Source organism: Nematolebias whitei, chromosome 6 (assembly GCF_014905685.2).
Source record: "Nematolebias whitei isolate Nwh7 chromosome 6, NemWhi1, whole genome shotgun sequence".
Taxonomy (NCBI): Eukaryota; Metazoa; Chordata; class Actinopteri; order Cyprinodontiformes; family Rivulidae; genus Nematolebias; species Nematolebias whitei.
The window spans coordinates 9,029,402-9,052,252 of record NC_056503.1 but is presented as its reverse complement, the minus strand read 5'-3'; the positions used below and the strand labels follow the sequence as shown (position 1 = coordinate 9,052,252).

Genomic DNA, 22,851 nt, shown 5'->3' with positions numbered 1-22,851 from the left:
CAGGTTAATTAGCCCATGTAGCACAATGGAGACTTACACAGAGACTGAATATGTGTCTGCTATACAAATCTGATCCAAGAACATATAGGTGGTGACAGGGCCAAATTGGCATTCATGTGAGAAAAACTGCATGCTGGACCATGCTGCACTAACCACCAACACTGTTGTCACTCAGCTGATTTTGAAATATTGTATTTTCCCTTCAGTTATCTCTTTCGTTTTGCTCTGTGTGATCTCTGGACATGCCTGGTATCCTGGGCAGAGGGAACGTTGCATGTTATGTAGACCATATGCCATTGAGTAGATGGCATTAATGACAAATCCCATCTTGGTGTCCTGTGCATAGTGCTGCCGAAGGGACTCCCGTTCTGCAGAGGTGAAAAGGGTAGAGTTGGAGAGAAGTGAAAAATAGGCTGGATAGAAAATAATTAATATATCAGGAAAAAAAGACAATGTTCTTGATTCCTAACATCAAAGGCTACTTTCTTCTCCTCTTCCTCATCAGTTAGTCCCTACTTCTGCATCTCATTTTTTCTGTCTCTGTCTGTGTCCTGTTCCTTTGTATTTCATGTCTGTTTCAATAGAATAAATAAGAAATGACTCTCTTTGATGCCACACTCGCACACTGTTTAGCCTATGAATGGAGTGAATGAAACAGAGAGAAAAAGGAAAGAGGACTCAATGAAAATATGAAAATCAAGCAAGGGTTCAATCTCGAGTGGAACCGGAAAGCTGTGTGCACCCATATGGTCTGTTCATAGGTGTCTTTTTGTAAAATATTAGTATTATTAGTTGTTATTATGAAAGCCATTCAATGAAAATGCATACTGGTATTGTTGCCTATAATGTTGAACCAATGATGACTCAGTTTTTCTACATACATCTCAGTGATGTACAGTAGAGTTCCTGTTTTCAGTTATACCAATATAAGGGAAAGGAAGGGAAGTTTGAGATTGTCATCACTGTATATTCCCATACAATGATGACATTAGTTCTCTGCATTTAACCCATCACACGTGAGATGCACCCAGGTGGAGCAGTGGGCAGCCATGTAAGAACCCATGGAGCGATTGGGTCATGCTCAGAGACATCACGGCATTTGGGAATGGTTGGGAGTCGAACCGCGACTTTCTGGTCCCAAGTCAGCTGCCCTACCTCTACCCCATCTTGGCCCCTGCAAGACCCACAAGTCTACAAAAATGCTGCATCATAAACCACCTAATGTAGCTAATACTTACTGCCACAAGTGTTGTTGTACTTGTTGCTTTCTTGCGGGTGACCTTTCAGTCGGCAGTGAAAGCGATGCTGCCAGAACTCTGGAAACCAAGGGTTCCTATGGTTGTTCTCAGGGCGAAGCTTAAGGTAGTATTCATCAAACCATTTCACATCAGCTGACTGGAGCTTGATGGTAATACCCCCAGCTGCTTCCCTGACGTAGCCGTCCGTCACATCATACCTGTCCGCCCAGCCATCACTGCAGCAGAACACATCAATAAAATCGGAAAATTAAAAAAAAAAAAACTGCATCCAAATTAATATAATCAATTTCACACTAGTGGATATTTCATTGTTAGTTATTTCCATTTATACAGTGCAGTAATGGACTGTGAAACCACAGCTCATTGTTGGCTTATAACCAGAAGATCCTGGGGCAGCGCAACACATCTGCACCTAAAGTAATTAACAATGCATAAAGGGAGTCAAATTCACAATCAGAACCTGCCATCTTTGTTGCTTGTTTTCAAGTGGAGAACATGTTGCAGTAAACAAATGTAACCATTTTGTGGCTGTTTAGTCTGATACATACAGTGATGTCTCAAGCACCAGCGCTCAGTGTGATCTGAGCTGTAAAAATGCAACAGGTTAATTTTATAATTTTATTCAAGGATTCAAGGTTCTTTATTGACATTCTTATCATATGTGGTACATGAGGTGGAACTAAATTGTGTACACAGGGCCCCAGTTACATCCAACAAAAGTATAAAATGTAAAAAAAAAAAAAAAACGGTAATAAGATCTAAGATATGAACTAAGAAAAACGTTAACTAAAAATACACTTGGCACTAGTAGTACAATACGCTGAACAGCAGCACCAACATGAGTCTGTGTGAACAGATGAGTACGAATGAACACAGCAACATGAAACAGATCAGCAGCAACATTGAAACAGATCAGCAGCAACATGATGTGATTTTTCACAGTGATTATTCTGGTTAGAGATTCATGAGTCTAACAGCCTCAGGGTAGAAGCTGTTCCTCATTCTAATGGTTCTACACTTAATGTTCGTTAACCTCCTGCCTGAGGGGAGCGGGGCAAAAAGTGTGTGTGCTGGGTGAGCGGGGTCCTTCATGATGCAGGTGGCCTTCTTCCTGACTTTGCTTTATCTCATCATAACAAGCAAATGGAAATATATATAAAAAAAAAACTAATTACAGGCCTTAAGTAACATGCCTTCTTTTTTCAGACCTGATTGTCTGACAAGCCTTTAAAAGAAACAAGCTCTGCTAGATGAGTGGAGACAAGAGGAGAGGCTGATAGAGTTGGCTTGATGTTTGCTGGTTGCTCATTCTGGTTTCTGTGCTACACGTTCACACTCGCCCCTGCTTCCTCTCTCTTTTGACATATGGACACCAGCCTTGAGTCGTGTCACATTTGTTAGTTGTCTTTAATTGTTAGTTGTGTTGTTGTGTTTGGGAGTTACTGGCAATCCTGTTTTCATTGTTTCTTAAGTTGAATTTGAGGTTTACAGATTTAGGAGAGCAGTTTGGATCAGAAGGTTATTCATTCAGGTAAATCCCATTGAGCCTCGAGGACTCATTTACAAGAGAGACCTGATTTAACAAAGAATGATGACAACAATGGACAACAGCGACAACAATAAACAGTTATAAAAAGTCATACAATTATTTTTTTTTAACAAATAGGATGGCTAAAAAAAAAGAAAAGTAAAAAGAAAAGTAACAAAAAACAGCTAGATTATAAGGAGAATGTAGAAAACTAAAAACAGGAACATGTCAGCATTGGTCCCTGCCAGGAGTCCAACAGATTCTTAAAGCCACTTAGAGAGGTCAAGGTCGAGAGCTTTAGATCTTTTTGTAAGATATTTCAGGAAACAGGAGCAGAGTAGGAGAAGACTCTTTTACCTAGTTTAGTTCGCACTGAGGGAACACTGCAGGTAATAATGTCCTGAGAGCGCACGCTGTAGCTGCACTCACGCAGAGACATGTAGGAGGAGATGTGTGAAGGCAGCAGACCAAGAAGTGATTTAAAGATGAAAATGTACCAGTGGGAGTGTCTGCGTGAAGTTAATGATGTCCAGTTAACCAGTGAATACAGGGTGCAGTGGTGGGTACGATAATCACAGAAGGTTAACTGTTTGACTGGTTGAAGACATCTCACTCTTTTGTTTAATATGGCCAGGGCCCCCAACTCCATTTTCAGTCTGTGATGAAAGTTTCTATTAAAATATTTTTAAACTGGTGCAACCGTCCAGACTTCAGAGGTTGAGGTCTTTAAGCAGCCACTAGACATATGGACCACAACATTTATGTTACTGATTTACGTAAAATGCAAAATTTTCGAAATCCCTGACTATAGCATAAAAAAATTGATTGTTTTTTCAGCCTTTATTTAAACAGATAAGTCACACTGAGCCTTGAAGACTCATTTACAAGTGAGACCTGTTTGGACAGACAAAAAAAAGTGGTGCAAAAATGAGACAGGGTTTGGAGACAAAAAAAAATCCTCACACGCTGTTAATCTTTGGTTGAAGGTCAACAGCGTGATAATGAAAAAAAATCTTGCACACTAGCACATAATGATGCCGACATTACGCACGGGGAGGGAGGGATGCAAGGATGGTGAGCAGTCAGACAACACATAGAGGCACTGCAGAGTTCAGATAAAATCACTCAGTTCAAATAGTTTCCTCTGGAGAGATCCGTACACACGTGGGGGGTGCTGAGGACGGCCAAGGACGAATCCAAAGAGTCCTGAAATGATGACAGAATGTTTATTCAGCTGGGTACCTCTGAAAAGTCCATGGAAATTCCTCGGAAGGAGGGGAGGGAGGGGCAGAGCTTCAGGTTTACAAAACTTCCAGGCGAGTTGAGATAAGATGGCCTGTCAAGTAGGGCTGGGCCATATCATATCATTCACGATGATACCAGTAAAAAAAAATCTTGACCGGGCAAAAAAATGATATCATGATATGCTAATTTCATGATGTAATATGTCAGGGCGCCCCACCCCGTTAACAGAACCGAGCGCGCCAAACGACCACACTGAATTGCGCACTCCCCTCCACCTGTCGGTACTGGTGTGATGCTAATTAGCTGCGTGCAATACTAGCTAGCTAAAATGCTAAAAACAAACAACACGCGGTTCAGCTCTCTCTCCATCCAGCTCTAACTGCAAGTACAGACAACTCAACTGTTTCTCGCTCCCCACACTCTAAGCTGCCACTCGTCTTTTTCTCTCTCTCCGCACCCCGCTCTGAGCTGCCGGTGCGGGCTACGTCTCCCCTGCTCTAAACTGACGGTACAAACACGAACAGCTAAACTGTCTTTTGAGTTCTACAGTCCATGGACCAAGAACAGAGTCAGGTGATGAAAGACGAGCACCAGAGAAATGAATCATTCAGAGAAATGAATCATTCCTGCAGGAACAGAGGAAGAAGAAACACCACAAGCTTCAGGGTCAGCTGATCACCTTGTTACAAGTTCTGTTAGATATAGCTCATTTAAAGGAAACATATATTTTGTTCTTCGTTACATTTATGCTCAACAGATCTTAAGCTTTCATTTTATTTTATTTAGTTATTTTGGGAAACTTCACCTGCACTTTAGTTATTGTGGTAGATTTATTGATCTATATTTTATGCAGACTTTTTCAATCTAAATAACAGAAGGATCTTTTTTTATTTTTATACCTGGAGACTGAATACTTTACTAAATAAATTAATTTCAGTAAAATTACCCCTTGTTTTTTAAAATTTTATGTAATACTGCAAAGTAACATGTTAAGTTAATTTTGTCAAATAACTATGATTTCTGTTTGTTTTTTAGATATCGCAAAATTTATTGTTATCGTCAGAATGCTCTGAAATATCACAATATTATATTTGAGCCATATCGCCCACCACTACTGTCAAGGCCAGTCAGGGAGACGAATTCAGATAAACACAATTGTTTTGGGGACGGGCAGAACTTTAATGACTTCTACCTTGAGTCTGTGTCAGTCCACTTGGTTCCGAAACATCCAAATTAAATGGCCACACCAGTGGACTGTGCCTAAGAATAATCCTCAAGATCTGATCCATCTTGCCAAAAGCATTCAAGTCTGGGTGCTCGAGGCACGAACCAAGCTGTCATAAGGCAAGCAGCCTGATCGTGTCCAAATTTGCTGCAGACGACTTCCTTGATTGTAGATAAACCAGGAACCAGCCAAATCCAAAAAGCAGAAACCAGTTATCATAAATCCAATTATATATGTGTCCTTAAAATCCATCAATGGCAGCAGAGATAGACACATCATCAAGTCTTCAAGTCGATGAGATATCCAGCTGCGTGTGTGCCAACAGGGCAAATCAGCTCGCCTAAAGCCTGTCTTCTCTTCAGAGAAATGTTATCAATTGTGCTGAGGGACCAACTGATCAAAACAAGTCCATAATTATGATTCTGAATATTTGTAGAGAGAGAGAGAGGCTCTAAAGCAGTTTCACAGACAGTACAGAACAAAAGCAAAGCGGAGAGGGAGAGGAGGAGAAGACGTCCCGCCCTTGACAAGAGAAAGTGTTGCTCTATTAAAGTTGATGTGACTTCCTACAATTTCTGTAAATAATTACATGAATTTGCATCTTTAAGGTTGTAAACGGCACAAATTAGCATTTTAAAAGAACAAAAAAGGACATTTGAAAAACTTTATTTCTAGCTGAACCTGAGCTCCAAGCTTTAGTGATGCATTATGTTTCTTATATGCTCTGTCAGCACAGAACACAGTCTGCTCTTAAAGTTGTGATCAGCTTCAATCAATTCTCCTGAGAGCAACAACATTGTCTGAATAAAGGCATCCCTCAACATCTCTTCCTTCTTTTATTCTGGGTCAGACATGTTTCTTTGTGGCAATATTTGGTCCAACTATTCCAGCTGGTTGGTGGAGGTCAGATATAGTCTAAGATTCTGTTGGTTGGTTATAATTCTAGTATTTCCTTTGACTTTTCTCAACCCATTTGTGTGTTAACTGATCACTAGTAGTGTTTGATTCATGAAAAAAACAAAAACAGGTGTTAATTTTGCATCTACAATTCTTCTAGTATTTTTCTTTTTTCTTTACTCAAAACATATTTAATACATTTATCTCAAAATTTCAAAAAATGTGACTTACATTAAAAACAATGTGTTTAGGCAGTCTAAAAAGGTTTAATGTTAAAGTTTCACTGATGAACATGAAAAATGAACTGAGTTAAAATATTTAAAAAAATAGTCCTGAGGCTTTCTTTAGAACACACTGGAATTTAAGGTCTTTGATAAAGACCTGGTATCATGACATATAGATTAGGACTGTAAAATTATGTTTTGTTGATGAAATACTGTCAAATATTTTCTACTATAAGACACATCTCTACTAGAAATCGACCTACCCAGGAAAAGTGAATGAGATGGAAACATTGGAAATCAAGGAGACAAAGTGTGAAGGGAAGCAGAAACAAAATGATCAGTGGAGTCAGAAGACATGTGGGAGGGAACTTTTACATCAATATGGGCAATGTCCAAAATTGAACGTATCATTTCGAAATGGGGTATAACAGCTCTGCACAGACACACCCACACATACCAGCAGGCTGCTGAGACGATTTAGATCTAATTGAGTATTTTAGCTGCAGCCGAAATGCTACAGCTCATCAGACACCAGCTAAATTAATACAACTGCTTCACAATGCACGCCCACATAGCATGGAACATTTTACGATGGTGTGCATCTTTTGGAAGACACTTAGGTTTATTGCTCCTCTAGGAAGAACAGATGGCCTTGTTAATGTTTCTGTGTGTGTGATGAAGTTGAAGATGGGGAAGTAGATTTGAGTGACAAATCTTTTTTCCGTCAATTGCCAACATGCATGAAGCAAGGTTTCTTCTTCTTTGGCTGCTCCCTTCTTCAGGGGTCGCTACAGCGAACTAACTCACACGAAGACTTGGCAATTGTTTTCACACTGAATGCCCTTCCTGACACAACCACGGACCACTGAGCTGCCACAGCCCTTTGTGTGGAGCAGAGCTGCCAGCTAGGGCACATGGGGGAGCAGATGGTGGGGGTTAAGAGCCATGCTCAAGGGCCCAGAGTGGGGCAAAATATGGGTATTCCACCTTTCCCACCACATTTTAACGTTGCCAGTCCAGGGAGTTGAACTGGCGACCTTCCACTCACAGGCTCACCTTCTTTAACCTTTGCGCCACCACTCCCCTTATGAAATAAGTAAGACGATCCTAATTTCTTACAGTGAAAATTAGTGTCTTCTAATGTTGTTTTGTTTATTTCTCTCTATATTTTTGCCTGTTTTCTTCTTTCTTGTCTTTCTTTTTCTAAATCTCCAGAGTGGAACAGTAATTTTCTCCTAAAGCAAACCCTGCAGCCTCAACCTGATTGGAGATTCAACGTGCCTGTGAGTGTGTGTAAACAGTGTTTTCTTAGGGTGTTTTCACACCTGATAATCCGGTAGACGGTTCGGTTGGGGACCAAAATTCAGAACATTTGTTTACATTTTCAGCTGGTGTGGTTTGTATTCACACTGCACTGAGTAAATCGAGCCGACCTGTCAAGCTGGCAAAGTCTCACCTGTAGTGGGGCTGAGATCCACACACACTACCAACGCAGGCACACGAGAGCCAAGAGGAGCATGAGTCAATCTACACCTGATAGGAAAGGTTATAAAATATACTTGAGAACAACTCAACTGAACATTTTTGTATGCTGGCAACCTGAGAAGGCACTGGAGAGATGGGGTAGATCACTTTTCCAAAGTTGACCAATGGCAGCGTTTTGGTGAATGGATTTCCCTCAGTAAAGGACCCGGCAAACTCCGTTCCAAGCTGAACAGTCAATGCACGGTCACATGGTTGCAGGATATTAGTTGTTGAATACACCGTTCATAGTACATGAGACACAGACCTAGAGCTCCTGGAAAACCCCTCCCACTGCAGTATATGTCCAAGCATGGGTTTCTTCCCACCAGAGTCTCCACTCTGTCCTTGTGTCCACTGTTTGACCACAAATCTATCATGAAGAAAGCGCCACACTTTTCAGCAGACAAACTCCTCCATGCACAATGTCTGCATGATCTCCATCTTTGAGTTTTTGGCCATTTGTCTAATGTAGTGTGTTTGAAAAGTTGTGCAGCTGAATGTCCAAGCGTATTTCCACATTAAGAAACATGCTCACAAACTTCTGACCAATCACACAATACTTGGCACATACACATTTCATTTCATTGGCATTTACACATTTCTGCAAGAAAATTTTCAGCCTGGGCCTTGTGTTGAGCTCCTCTGAGAACAAAATTATGCAATTTTCATCCCGCAACTACGTAAAAAAGAGACGATTTCACCGCTTCAGATGGAGTATGCAGGGCCCTTTAGCTCCCACTAGCTTAGCAGCTAAGACCAACTACTTTGTCCGTGGGGGGTGGGCGCCCCCCATAGGAGTGTATGAGGGTGTGTGAGAAATGGGTTTGAGGTGAATTTAATGTTACAAATGTGACGTGGTTGTGTGGAAATACTTATTTTAGTCATGTTTTGTGACATCTCAAAACAGTAATTTGTGTTACTGAAAAGCTAGACCTTTGAGCTAGCACCTGTTTTGACTTTTGCACTTGGTACATATGATGAACTATCGAGTGGAACATGTGGTATTACTCCAAAATCTTATTTGGCAAATGGGTTAATATTGTACTTGCAAAATATGTTTTGTGGATTTTGGAATGCAACTTTTTGTTCACATCTTAAGCCTTGAACAGTGTGCAGTATGCAACACTGGCACTGAATTCATTTAAGGGTGCATTATTATTGAAACTGGTTTAAAAGTGAAACTTGGCAAAGATAAATCAGTAAAATTGATTTAAATAGACATTTCATAATGGATAAAATGGACAGAAAAAAATGTTAATGTGGATTTCTGTCTGACGAGAGAGATGGCGAGCCACCACTGAGAACCCTTGAAGCAAGCTAGACCAGTCTTCTTGGCCCATGGAGAACAGGCTGTTCTCCCACTACTGCAACAAGTTTCAGCAACTGTGCAGTAGGAAATTGCCGTGCAACTCCTAGGCCTGTCACAATAAACAATAAATCAATTAATCGCATGATAAATGAAAATTATCAACCTCATTTTCATTTATTGGCTTTATCGTTTTTTCGTGTCTCTCTCTTTCTACTGAAGACGATGGATGACAAGGCTTAACTTGGTGCCCTTCACCGATCCCTCCCTTTCTCTTTAAAATCTGTGTATATATCTAACCGTCCAAAATCACGTTTTTGGATCATTAAAAGCAGCTAAGCTGAGAAGCTAAGCTACGAGCTAACAGGCCGACCTCGGGGAAAAAAACCTCCGTCTTGACAAAGCTCCAAAATTCATGGTTGAAACCTGTGCCTTGATCTAAAAAGTTGTTTTTCTCTGCAAAAAGAAGCTGAGAACTTGTTTACTGATTTTTTATTAAAAGCTTTGTGTGACAAACGCTACACTAAAGAGCTCAAACCACACTGAGCGTCCGCCATTTTGATAACCAAAAAACTGGAACGAGAGACAGCCCATGTCATGTCAAGGGGCCTCCCTTCCATTTTTCTTAAAGAGACACGCTGTTCGCTCCCTCACTATCCATCCTTTGGTTCAAACAGTCGTATACTGCCATCAAGTGGTCAAAAAGGCACTACAACAAAAATGAACCAACATGCCTTCTTAAATTTGACAATTACTAATTATTGTCAAATTTCTATCAATATTATTGTTTATTGCAATAATTTCTTAGACAATTAATCACCCAGCAAAATTTGTTATGATAGTTCTAGTCACACCCCTCAATAGACACTGACTCTGAGCTGAAGCACCTTGGACTAACTTGACTTATTGACTGAAGCCAGCAGGACTAAAACACAATCTGAGCTCATAGGTATTACTGGACACAATTTTTGTATTTCTTTTATTTTACACTGTTATATGTGCAGCTATACCAGTGGACTGTTTTGACATTTGGGATAAAATGATGGTCCAAAAAAGATTTGTGTCTATAATTTAACCCTGAAGCAAAAGAAAGGTTTATTGTTTCACAAGCTTCATTTATGCCTGTCAGTGAAAAGTGACAATGAAAACCACAGAGGACACATGGCATTTCTCTTTCTGGAAGACGCGTGTAAATGGTGGGAGGTGTAGTACATCACTGAAATCAGATTTCTTCAACATGTAATTAAGACACAGCAATTCATTAGAGTATGTCAATGGCACATCAGTAAAGTAATTTATTGTGGTTGAAAATAGTATAGCATAAAATATGGTGAAAGTGTTACTTATCTACATGATTTAACTTATCAAATAAGTGATATAAAATCTATCAGTGTCTTAGTTGTAAGAAAACAACTGGATTAAAATGATATAGTTAATAGTTAAAAAAGAAATTCTTTATTTTACCTGGCAAAACCATCTTTACCAAACGCTGCTCTGTTAGTATAGAGCTAAAACTGATCTCATTAAATGAAATAATGTGCAATATGTTTGCTGAAATCAATATTTCATGTAAAAAATATAAAATACACTAAGCAAGTAAAATACAATTTTTTTATTGGAAGAAAAAATTGCTGAGATTTAGGGAATATCAAGCTACAGCACTGACTGACACTGCAGGTGAGTTAGTTTATATATTTGATATACAGATCTACTTTTATGATAAACTGTGTATTTTCTTAATGGCTTGAAAAAGTAAGCTTTTAATAACCCTATTGACCACATCAATGTCTGATAACAGCAAAGATAGTGTTAAAATTATGTATTTTCATTGCTTTTAATTACAATGGGTCATCTACAGTACATCTAACACTACAGTTGCATCATGTATGATGCAACTGTAGTGCTGATGGACCAAAACAAGTTCCTGACAAAAACTAAACACTCTGTAATATCTAACAAGATTGAGTCAGGTCGTCAGGGTGGATTCTTCGTTGTGGAAACATTTAATCTTTAATCCAAATGACTTCTTCAGTGGCAGCAAGGTGGCGCAACTGGTAGAGCTGCTGCCTCTCAGCGAACAGGTCCCTGGTTCAAACCCCGGTCCAGGGGCCTTTCTGGGTGGAGTTTGCATGTTCTCTCCGTGCATGCGTGGGTTTTCTCCGGGTACTCCGGTTTCCTCCCACAGTCCAAAAACATGCATGTTAGGCTGATTGGTAACTCTAAATTGTCCTTAGGTGTGAGTGAGAGAGTGAATGGTTGTTTGTCTCATTTGTCTCTGTGTGGCCCTGTGATGGACTTGCGACCCGTCCAGGGTGTACCCCGCCCCTCGCACAGTGATTGCTGGACATGGGCACCAGCGACCCCAGTGACCCAAAATGGAATAAGCGGGTAAAGAAAATGGATGGATGGGTGGACTTCTTCAGTTTGGACACTTTGCAATATCTGTCTTCCTCCTGATTTTGCTCTTTGGTCTTTGTATCGGAGCCTCTCTTTACACATCTTCTGAATCGTAAATTATGGATCTGGTCAGCTGGGCTCTCAAGGCAAATGATAACATTTTCTCGACGAGGAGACAGCGTGCAGGAGAACCCTCATGTCCTGAAGGGACACATGCAGCTGAATTTGTCATGATTCCTGGGGTGAATGGAAGATGATGTGCATGTCTGTATTATCCGTTGAGGAAGTAAAAGATGCGTACATGATTGGATTTATGATAAAGTTTCTGGTATTTGGAATTGGTGGATACCTGGGATATCAACAAATTAGGAAGATGTCGGCAGCAGTTTTGGCAATAATGAGGCTTCCTGCCTTATGTAAAGGACTGAACCATACTTCCAAGTGCTCAGACACATATGCTTTATGAACTGAACCGTAAACTGGACGCGATTTCTGAGAATCGTAGCCCGCTTGCGGCTCCTAGAACTCGCCGACATGAAGGAACCGACCTTGGAGAAGGCTAACAAGTACGGACAGGCGGAATGTCCACAAATCTGGCTGTTTGGATTTGCCACTGAGTGTACCAGCAGAACTGAAGGCAGATATGAGATCAGCAGAGTCGGCCTGCCCAAAGCAATGGTTGCTTATCTGAATTTGGCCTCCCCGCTCTGCCTTGGACAGGTCAACTTATCTCAAATTGCTCCTGGTGGATATGTAAATCAAGAAGCTCTGCTCCTGCTCACCCTCTGGAGTCAGAGCAATATGAAGAAACAAAAGAAGGCAATCAAGAAAAGGCATGAGTAATGTGAATCAATGTGCTCTCAATTTTTTTTTTATATTTTAAATGAACAACTTCTAAACAAAAAAAAAAAAAAGTATGCGGTACATATTTTTAAAGCATTGCTTTTTGTGTTAAAAAATTACTAGTTTTATAAATCAACTTGTGCCAAATGTATATGTTTTTTGGTACAAACACAAACCTAATTAATTGGAAGATAATTTGTGGTATTTTGATTTTCCAAATGAGCTCTTATGTGTAGGTGTAAGTCAGAAAATTAAAAATGTCTGAAAATCAAAAACATCTGTTTTCCAGGGAAAAGTATGTAATTAAAAAGCTCTTTTGATAACAAACGATTTAATTTCTTGTTACCACATCATTTTGAAATTTCAACAGATGAGCCACCTAAATTAAATATTAAAGTACAAAGAGATATATAGACATATATAAGACATATAATTAATTACAGGCTGCTGCCAAAACAAAAGGGTGATAATGTTTTGTTTTTTTATCCACTGTCTGTTTGTGTGTGTGCAGATGACAATGTATCCCAACATATGAAAGCTAAATGACTGAGCAAGAGCCGTTGTTAAAACTTTGTCATTTACTATTCGAGTCAACTCTGCCAGTTTGTTAGTAAAATATATCATAAATCACAGGTTGGATTTAAATGAAACATACAAAAAATAATAGTATGTACCGGTACATCTACAACTGAAGGGGTAGACATAAGGAAATGTTCAAAGTTGTCCAGAGGACAACCTCTTGACAGAATCTAATTGTCCGCAAAAATTTTGGGTTCCTCATCCTCTTCCTCCTCATCAAACTTTGCGAGAGGCATGTACAGCACATTTAAGGCAGGGAGTTAAAGCAGAGGTTCTCCTTAGGAGTGACATGGATGGATAAGATTAGGAATGAGATCACCAGAGGTACAGAACAGGTTGAACAACTGGGAGATAAAGTTAGAGAGACCAGACTGAGATAGTTTGGACATGTCCAGAGGAGGGACAGTGGGTATATTGGTAGAAGGATGTTAGAAATGCAGCTGCCAGGAAAAAGACAAAGAGGAGATATATGAATGTAGTTAGAGAGGACATGGAGGTAGTTGGAGTGAGGAGAGTGGGATGGAGGAGGATGACTCACTGTGGAGACCCCTGAAGAGGGAAAAGCAGAAAGAAGAATACAAGCAAAGAAACACACATGCACACACAGACACAATCCCCTAATCAATATTTAATCTAACAAGCAAATATTTAACCTAAAAATTATGGTTGATGGCTGAATCAATTAATAAACATAAAAACACACCTGAACTCTAACAACAAAATGTTTATCTTTTATTCTGAGCATCTTACAGATGAGGTTTTTTTTTTGTAAAGTTTGCTTTGTATTATTTTAACTTCGCAATAGTTGTGCTATTAGAAAAACTAACAGTTTCTGAAAACTAAGAACTTCCACTTTACAGCCAACATAGGCTTTTCAGCAACCTGACTCCTGCTGTTGCAAGAAGCCTGTGAAACAGCCCCACTGTATCCCTCTTCTCACACAGACACAGGTGAGTCCAGACAGCTCTTGTCTTATGGGAAATGTGGATGTCCTGCCCCTTCTTATGCAAGATGCCAGACAGGATGGACAAAATCCGGGACTGTCCCACCAAAATCGGGACAGTTGAAAACATGTTTTTTTTCTCCTTTCACTTTTACAGATGATGGAAATCTGCCGCAGGGATGTAGAACTTTCAGCCATGTCCATTTCACTTGGTTGTCCACCAGACAACCACGAGATGAGATATGGTTGTCCAAGATGAAAATAGGTTGTCCTGGATAAACAGAAACTACTTATGTCAACCTCTGCAACTGATTATCTTTTGTACGGATGGACAATATTATCGGCATGGTATTGGCAGATATTAGCGTTAAATTTCAATATCTAACATCGGCCATTCCATTAAAATAACTCACCGATATAAAAGACGCTATTTTTGTAAGACAACCCAATGACAAGAATGCCTGCAGTGGCAGCACAACGTGATGAGGTCACGCATACCTACCTGCTCTCACGGTGGAGAGGAAAATTCAAAATGTCGGTGATGTGCAAGTTTTTTTCTTATTGTTGGTGAGGATGTCAAATTCCGAAGATTTTTGTACTACCTTGAGCCTCGCTACATCGTCCCCAGTCGGAGATATTTTTCTGACTTAGCCGTACCAAGTTACAAGCCCTCATTTCTGACGTCATTGAGAAGTTAATAGCCGATAGCACGACTTGTTGGGTGAATTTTATCACAGACATTTGACGTCATGTTAGCCCCATTAACATGGTTAGTCTTACGGCACAATGGATAGACAAAAACTTTGAACTTAAAAAGGCTGTCCTTCATGCACAAGAGTGCAGAGGATCCCGCACTTAGGAACCCGGAACAAGCCTCAACAAGTGAGACAGCATCGCAGGTGATTAATGCTAATAAATAACATTTAACACTTTTCATTTAATATAAGTTAAAGTGCTATGTATATCATGTGGCTGTTACTGAATATATGTCACCAGCTGTTACACAATTTTTGTAGAAAATAAGCCTTAATAAGAGAGCTACGTTCTGACAAAGTATATAAAATATCGGTATCAGTTATCGGCCAAATAAATTTTAAAATATCGGCATATCATATATCGGACAAAAATCCAATATCGTGCATCCCTAATCTTTTGGAATCATCTCAATGTCAACCCAAGTATGTCCCTTCTCATCATAAGATGATCTTTCTATGATATTCCATAAAAGAAAGACAGACTTTATTTTTAACAAATAGCTACACCTTTTTCCTTCAACTGAAACAAAAGTACTGCATATTGCACGTTATATGCTCATCGACAAACTATGCTACAGCAATCTATAGCAATGGCACAGACAAGCAAAATCCTTGTATAACATTTGACTTTCATTTGTTACTTTATAGCATGGCTGATGAATAATTACACAACATGCTCTCTAATGGTGGTACAAATTTGTATGAAGTGTAATTAAATTATCTGGACTGCGTTAGAAGTCATTGGCTGGACAAGAGAAAGTTTGTGTGCGTATGAACAGATGGAGACTCTACCATAAAACGTCCATCTTTCGACGGATGTAGAAAAGGTACAGCCAACAAAATCCTTGCTGCCCCATTTCAGTTGAATTTTGAACTCATCATAAACAAACTCACACCCTAAACACACAGACACAGCTTAAAGACGAAAACTTCAGATATATGTGTGGGTGATGATACAAAAAGAGGAGGGTTTTAAAGGAAAACCTTCAGGGTACACATGTTTTTATGAGTGGGCTGTAAGAGAGTCTAAACTGACTGTGTACTTGTTAACGCATGTGCAAAAAGGATGAAAGCGTTTACCTACATTTATTATACTTTAGATAAATCAGTAACATTCTCTATTCTGGATCACTATAACTGTTATAAATGACAATCTGGTTCTTTCTCTTTTTCTCTCTCCCCACATGTCTAGAAACCCAGGGCCGTTGTCATGGTTTCCAGCCCACGCTCAACCTGCTGTCTGTACTTTGTGTCTCATTAGAAGCACACTAGATTTTAAGTGTATGCACATACAGACACCCCCAAACACACTATCCTCCATGTCACACACGCATGCAGACTCATTTCCTCTTAACTATTCAATTAACATTAGATGCACAACACCAATATCAGACATGCGGCTTGAATAATGGCACAGCGTTTCAGCATTGTATGCCACTGCACTGAAGTTAAACACGACTTAAATCAGTTCTACAAATGGAAGCCCTGGGCAACTGCCTTCCCATTCAGTTCATTCAGGGTATAAATAGAAACTAGAACTCATTTGTGAATAGTTATTAAATTTTAGTTAGAGCTTTCTTGGTTAAAAAATCCATCACAAGGCAGAAGTTTCTGACTTCTTGAATTCCTGCAAAGGTTTACCAGTGTGTGGGTTTTCTTATACAGTACATCAAAGATTTAATATTCTTCCTTGTGAGTTATATACTTTGAATTAAAACATCTACATTACATGGAAATGTAAAACAAAGAGTGATGACAACAGTGGACAATCATAAAGGATGCATACACATTTATTTTTATTTATTTATTTAAACAAGTGAAAATAAAATAGTAATTAAAAGGAAAAGTAGCAAAAAACAGCTAGGTTGTAATGTGATGTAGAAAACTAAAAACAGGAACGTCTGCAATGGTTTTTCCCATGAATTTAGCAGATGTTTAAAGCCACTTAGAGAGGTCAAAGTCTTCAGATTTTTTTTACAAGATATTCCAGGAAACAGGAGCGGAGTAGGAGAAGGCCCTTTTGTCTAGTTCAGTCCTCACTGAGGGAACACTGCAGGTAATAATGTCCTGAGAGTGCACGTTGTAGCTGCACTCACAAAGTGACATGTAGGAGGAGATGTATGAAGGCAGCAGACCAAGAAGTGATTTAAAGATGAAAATGTACCAGTGTCAGAGTCTATGTGAAGTTATTGATGTCCAGTTAACCAGTGAATACAGGGTGCAATGGTGGGTACGGTAGTTACAACCAGTTGTGAATCTTAACGCACCGTGATAGACAGCATCCAACATCTGCAGGGTGCTTATAGAGGCGTTCATGTAAATAATGTCACCGTAGTCAATGGAGGGAAGGAAAGTCACAGTTACAAGGCGTTTTCTAGCATTCAGAGTTAGATAAGATCCATTTCTGAAAAAGAAACCCAGTTTAACTTTCAGTTTTCTTACTAGGTTTTCCACATGGAGCTTAAAAAATAACTCAATTGTTGGCCTTCTCAATCCCAAAAGACTCCATGGACGTTGTCAATGTTGACCTCATCTTTTTGGCAGTTTCTGTATTTAAACAATCCCATGAAGTTGTTAGCAGTTCACAATTTTACTTTTAATCGAAGGACACGTTAACCATGAATATGAGGAAAAAATGTGTAAAATTTGTTCTTAATTAGTTTTTTTTCCAACCAGGTTTTTTTGACATTGCAATGAGGACATTAAAAAAAGTATAATCTTCTAAAAACAAATCTTATGTTTTCAATTCAATTTAATTCGGTTCAATTTTATTCAAAGCTACTTTATTAATCCCAAAGGGAAATTAAGTGATGTCGTAGCTCATCGTCCTGATTTCACTCAAGAGTTGTTATAGATGCTGATGGCTGTGTGCAGGAAGGATCTCTTGCAGTAAACCCAAAGAATCTGGCCACAGATACCAATCTGTCCACCTGGATCCAACTTGCTGTCAGATCCAGCAGGCCTCTCGGTCCTCCTGGTCAGCAGGACTGCCCATCGCCGGGTAGTATTCCCCACTGAGTGATGGCCACTCCTCCCAGATGTCTGTCGAGCTCCTTGTCACCACAGACAGACAGCTGAAAGTGCCGGGGGATGATCCCGGTCCTCCCCTTGTCATGAGCCGAGATTCCCACCAGCTCCAGGATCTCGGCGGTCAGGTACTCGAGCACTGCCTCCAGGTTGATGGGAATTCATCCACGGCGCCTCCTTTTCCATTCATTTGGGATTTGGGGCTATAGTTGAGGTATTTGAGCCTTTGAGATGTTAATCAGCTGCTCCTGGTTGTTTAAAAACACAATGCTGCCATGGTTACGCATCATAACAAATGCCCAAAAGTAAAAAGATTTCAGTAAAAGTCCTTCCAGCTGCACAGCACCCGATACCAGAGGAAGCAATCGTCCTAAAAAAAAAAGTGATTTACATCCAGAAAAAAAGAGGAATTAAAGTTTTCAAAAGCAATAACTCAGAATGAATGTAACAGAGCTACTCTACATGCAGCCACCCCGAGCGGCGCAATTCTAGAAAGCCTCTTTGCTGCGCTTTCCAGTATTTTCTGTTGTTACTTATGATCATTTTGATATGACAGCATCAAGACATTTGGTAATTACAAAGCAGTTGTGATAAATGCTGTTACCAAATATTTAAGTTCAGTCCAGTCGAACATTTGTTGACTGTGAGGCTTTTTAACCAATTTTTTTGATATCACAGTAGTAAAAAATAGACAGTTATATTTTAATCTTCATTTGTGTATCCTAAGTAAGGTGCACTTGTTGTTCAAATGTAATCAATAGGATATTATAGCATGAATGTTTGTCCTTCCACCGAATTTCACCGCCACATGTATTTGCCAAGCTGCAAAGAGTACAAAATAATACGAAAACTAAAAACAAAAATATTTATATAATCTGTAAAATCATTTCTTGATTGATATTTAAAATATGCTACAAAAGTGGCTTCCATTTGTTGGCTTAAGGTTTTAAAACATTTTAAATAGTTTAAAACGATTTTAAGAGTCCTAGAAAAATGTAAATTTCTTGTCACCTAGATGTGAGAAATATGAAATCACATATTAAAGTAAACTTAACCTCAGATTTGTCTCTAAACAGACTATAGCTGCAGAGCCTGTGGAAAATGAATGCTTGCCCTGGTTTAATGACAGAGTGGAACATGGAGGCATTCATTTCATTTTTATCCTTGTGACATTAAAATATATATTTGGTTTGTTAACTAATTGCCATAGAAAAAGGGACTTGGTTAGAATGAATGAGGTCATGAAATCTGAAAAATCTTTGATAAGTTGTGCTGCCAATAGGTCCCTTTAGTAATTAATGGATAACATGCCACCGACCCCAACCCACTCACTCTCTAGCTGCCATGGTAACCTGGCAGAGATTTTAGATTAGCATCTGCTGCTTACAAGCATAAAGACTGTACACATCGAAACCCCCACTCCACACACACACACACACACACACACACACACACACACACACACACATATACAAAAACTCACACCACCAATGAGAAAAGTAAACCTGACCATTAATTAGATGGACAGCAGCAAAAGTTGCCAGTGTGGGCTCAGATAGACCGATCACGTCAGTCTTTACAACCTTTGGGTCGTGAGGGTCACTGGTGCCCATGTCTGGCTGTCACTGTGCAAGAGGTGGGGGACACCCTGGACAGGTCTCCAGACCATCACAGGGACAGAGACAAATAAAAATTAAAAAAATTCGCTCTCTCACTCACACCTAGAAACAATTTAGAGTTAACAATCAGTCACCAACTGAGTCGATATAACAATAAGTGAATAAAAATGAACAAATAACTGATGAATCTTGTAGTGTATTCAAACACTGTGTTGTAAAAATAATTAATTTGTGTACGTACACCAAGCATTAATTAGCCACATTAAGTCAAACATCTAATGCACAAACATAAATACACCAGAAAACTTTCATATTGTACTTTAAGTAAAAAAAAAATTAAAAACTTACCTAACGCTGAGGCTTTCTGAGATTTGTGTTGATAAATTAACAACATAATAGGGTTGTTATTTTAGCAAACAGCAGAACATCTGCGGCCCTCTCTAGGTAACTACATAAGCTAATGGGTAGTTTTTCTTCTCTACTATGAGAAAAACAGAAGACATCATCTGTGTGACTTTTAGTACACAACATACAAAGGATAAAAAGGATCAGTCTTCTGTTATATGTACAAGAATTGTACATATCGCAGTACTGACAGCAAAGTCGACTTAGACTTAGATAAGTTAAATCAGTGACATAAAAGGGCATAAAACCTCAATAATAGGTCAATTCATTAAGTGGTTTTGAAATGAGAAGACTAGAATGAGGGCTGCCTGGAAACCATAATATAATCAGGAAGTATCAACCACTTCTGAGCCGTGACAGCTCATCCATCATGAGCTGTACGCAGGTCATAGTTCACTGTGACAACAGCAAAACTCATTTAACCAAATGTCGGAACTATCTCACACACAAACATACTGGAGCTAAACTGTGTGTGTGACACGGGAGTGGAGCTGCACAGCCAGTGTGTATGTGTGTATTCAACTGTGTAATTCAGTGAGTGATCGGACCACTTTACACGCCTATCGTTCAAAAACACAGACACAAGGAGCAAAAAATCCCATGTCTACTTACCTTGGCAGCAGGTTCATTTTTACTCTTCTGTCAATGCCACACTTCATTAACTTCTGCCTCTTTGTTTCTGACACTCTCAGCTGCTCCCAGTTCAGCTTTCCCTATTCCTGTTTGTCTTTTCTTTGCACATCTGAATCCTCTCTCCTTTTTTAATTTCCCCAATGTCTTCCAACTTATAGATAAGATATATACTTTATTGTGTCTAGGGGAGAAATTTGAGGCATCTAGTAGCATTTTATAATTGTACAGAAAAAATACATATGAATAATCAAAAAGAAGCAGAATACACAAATTTAAAAAATGACATATGCACATGCGCAAGGTGGTAGGGAGTACTACATTCATGATAAACTTATACACTATGTGCATATACATCTAAGCATATATACACGTGCATATGTACATGTATACATACATTCACATACGTGCTGCAGATTTAAAAGGCTCTATTTTTACCGTACGGGGAGGATCTGAACAGTCTGATGGCTTGAGGGACAAAGGACTTCCTGAATCTGTCCGTGGACCGTGGAGGTCCGTATACATTTCTCTATCGTTTTCTCATGCAATTCTGCCAACTAACACCCACATACTAATATATCCAAGACTGCTGGGTTTTTATTTGAAAGAACTGTACTTAGTATTAGAACCAGGATTGTTGGGTCAAACCACTCTTCCCCCTGACAAGACGTTGCATGCAGGGTGTTTTGAGGCATTTCCTGATGAAATGTTATCATCCTCAACATATTTTTGTTTCTAGGCAACAATATCTTGACAAGTTTTATTTTTGGTCATTATTTACATCCACCGACCCCCCACCCCCCCCACCCCACCCCCCAAAAAAACCCATAAACTCTGAATATAATTAATATAACAATTAACTCTTTGCTTTTATCATATATGTGTCAAATGGCTAATTGTTTACTACTGGATTCTCACTGTGAGCACAAAATCAAATCAAGCATACTTCCCTTCTAAATTAATGTAATAATGGATCTGACAGCTGTAAAGCATGCAGGTGCCAGTAGATTACATCAAGACAGCAGTGTGGTGAATATCATAACCCATGGCAATGTCCCAAATCCAAACATATTTAGGATAAACAAAGATCAGAATGACCACTGTGACAACTGTAATGTTAAAAATCATATCTTGAGTCAGGAAAGCCCAGAGTTTAAAGCTTCACCAAAAAGACCCTGACTCAATAACTACAGACTGTACAAGTGATGTAAAGCAGGCCTAATATGAGGGAAAGCTTTTCAGCAATTGATTGTAAAGATGCACTTAAAACAAATGGACTGTCAAAATCCACAGAAACAAATGGAATCCAAGATCAAAACTGTAGTCTTGCAGTGCACACTGTTACTCATAGGGTAAAAAAGTTAAGTTTAGAATTTTCTGCCATACTATTAATAGGATATTTTGCAATGTACAATTAATAGTCCATGAAACGGCAATATTTTATATGATTTAACGGTGGAAAAAACATTCATACTCTGTTTTTAGTATGTATTGTGTTCAAAGGTTCAATATTGGATCACCAGCCTCGAAGTAAAGTTAACAAATGTGTTTTGAAAATGAAAACTGTGCAGACCTAATTTTTAAAGTTTGCCCAAAGTAAAGTGTGAGCTTAAAACATTTTTACTTACAGCAAGTATGCTCAAGTAGTACATCATGAGCTGCACATATTTTTCATACAAAACGATGTCATTTCATCTGTGAACCAAACGTCAACAAGGAGAGAAAATTAAACTGTTTGTACAAACCTTTGTGTTCAGCTCAGGTCTCCAATACCATCATGCACTGACAAACAGCCCTTATCCAAACATATATGTGTAACTGCCCGTTACAACAAACAAAAGGTGTGCAGCTATTTGTATGAATCAGGTAACCTTCCTTCATTGAATGAATGGATATTGTCCACCAACGTCTCTCACAATCTGTTCGCATTTGGATCATGCACTGGGGATGACGCTCAGCTGTTACCAAGCCTAATGGTAGCTCAAAATCTGCTAAATGGACTGAGTTATAGCCACTTTTGTGTTTGCAGATTGGTAATGCAGATCAACTGTGACAGCTATCTTGAATCAGCTTGACTCCAAAAGTTAATCGGTTGTACTTTGTAGATCTAACGATTACTTTCTGGGAATTTCATTAAAATACAACTAGTGGTCCATGTGATTTTTTTCCAACTAAAAACATGCTAACACACACAAACACGATTGCATGACCTTTCATGGTGGCAGGCATTAACGAATCACAACAAAGTAAAAGTAAACAGACATATTTTAAATTGTGACTGCTCATCATGACAAATAAAATAAACATATTTTATGTGCAAATAAGCCATCCATCTTTGGTAATTCAAAAGTAACATTTAAGCTAGTTAAAGATGTTTTGTATGTACAGTACATGGATGCAAGAAAGTTCAATCTGGTCCTCTGGACATTCAAAAAAACAAAAAAC

The 22,851-nt window shown here is 39.1% G+C and overlaps 1 protein-coding gene across 1 annotated transcript in view; it reads right to left on the bottom strand.

Moving 5' to 3' along the window:
• Positions 1 to 22,851, bottom strand: part of grm5b (glutamate receptor, metabotropic 5b) — an 80,628-nt gene that overhangs the window by 20,513 nt on the left and 37,264 nt on the right. Inside the window, exons 6-7 of the mRNA XM_037677370.1 lie at positions 1,239 to 1,474; positions 247 to 368 (exon numbers count right to left, since the gene is read on the bottom strand). Coding sequence (XP_037533298.1) covers positions 247 to 368; positions 1,239 to 1,474 — 358 coding nt within the window. The remainder of the gene's footprint in view (positions 1 to 246; positions 369 to 1,238; positions 1,475 to 22,851) is intronic.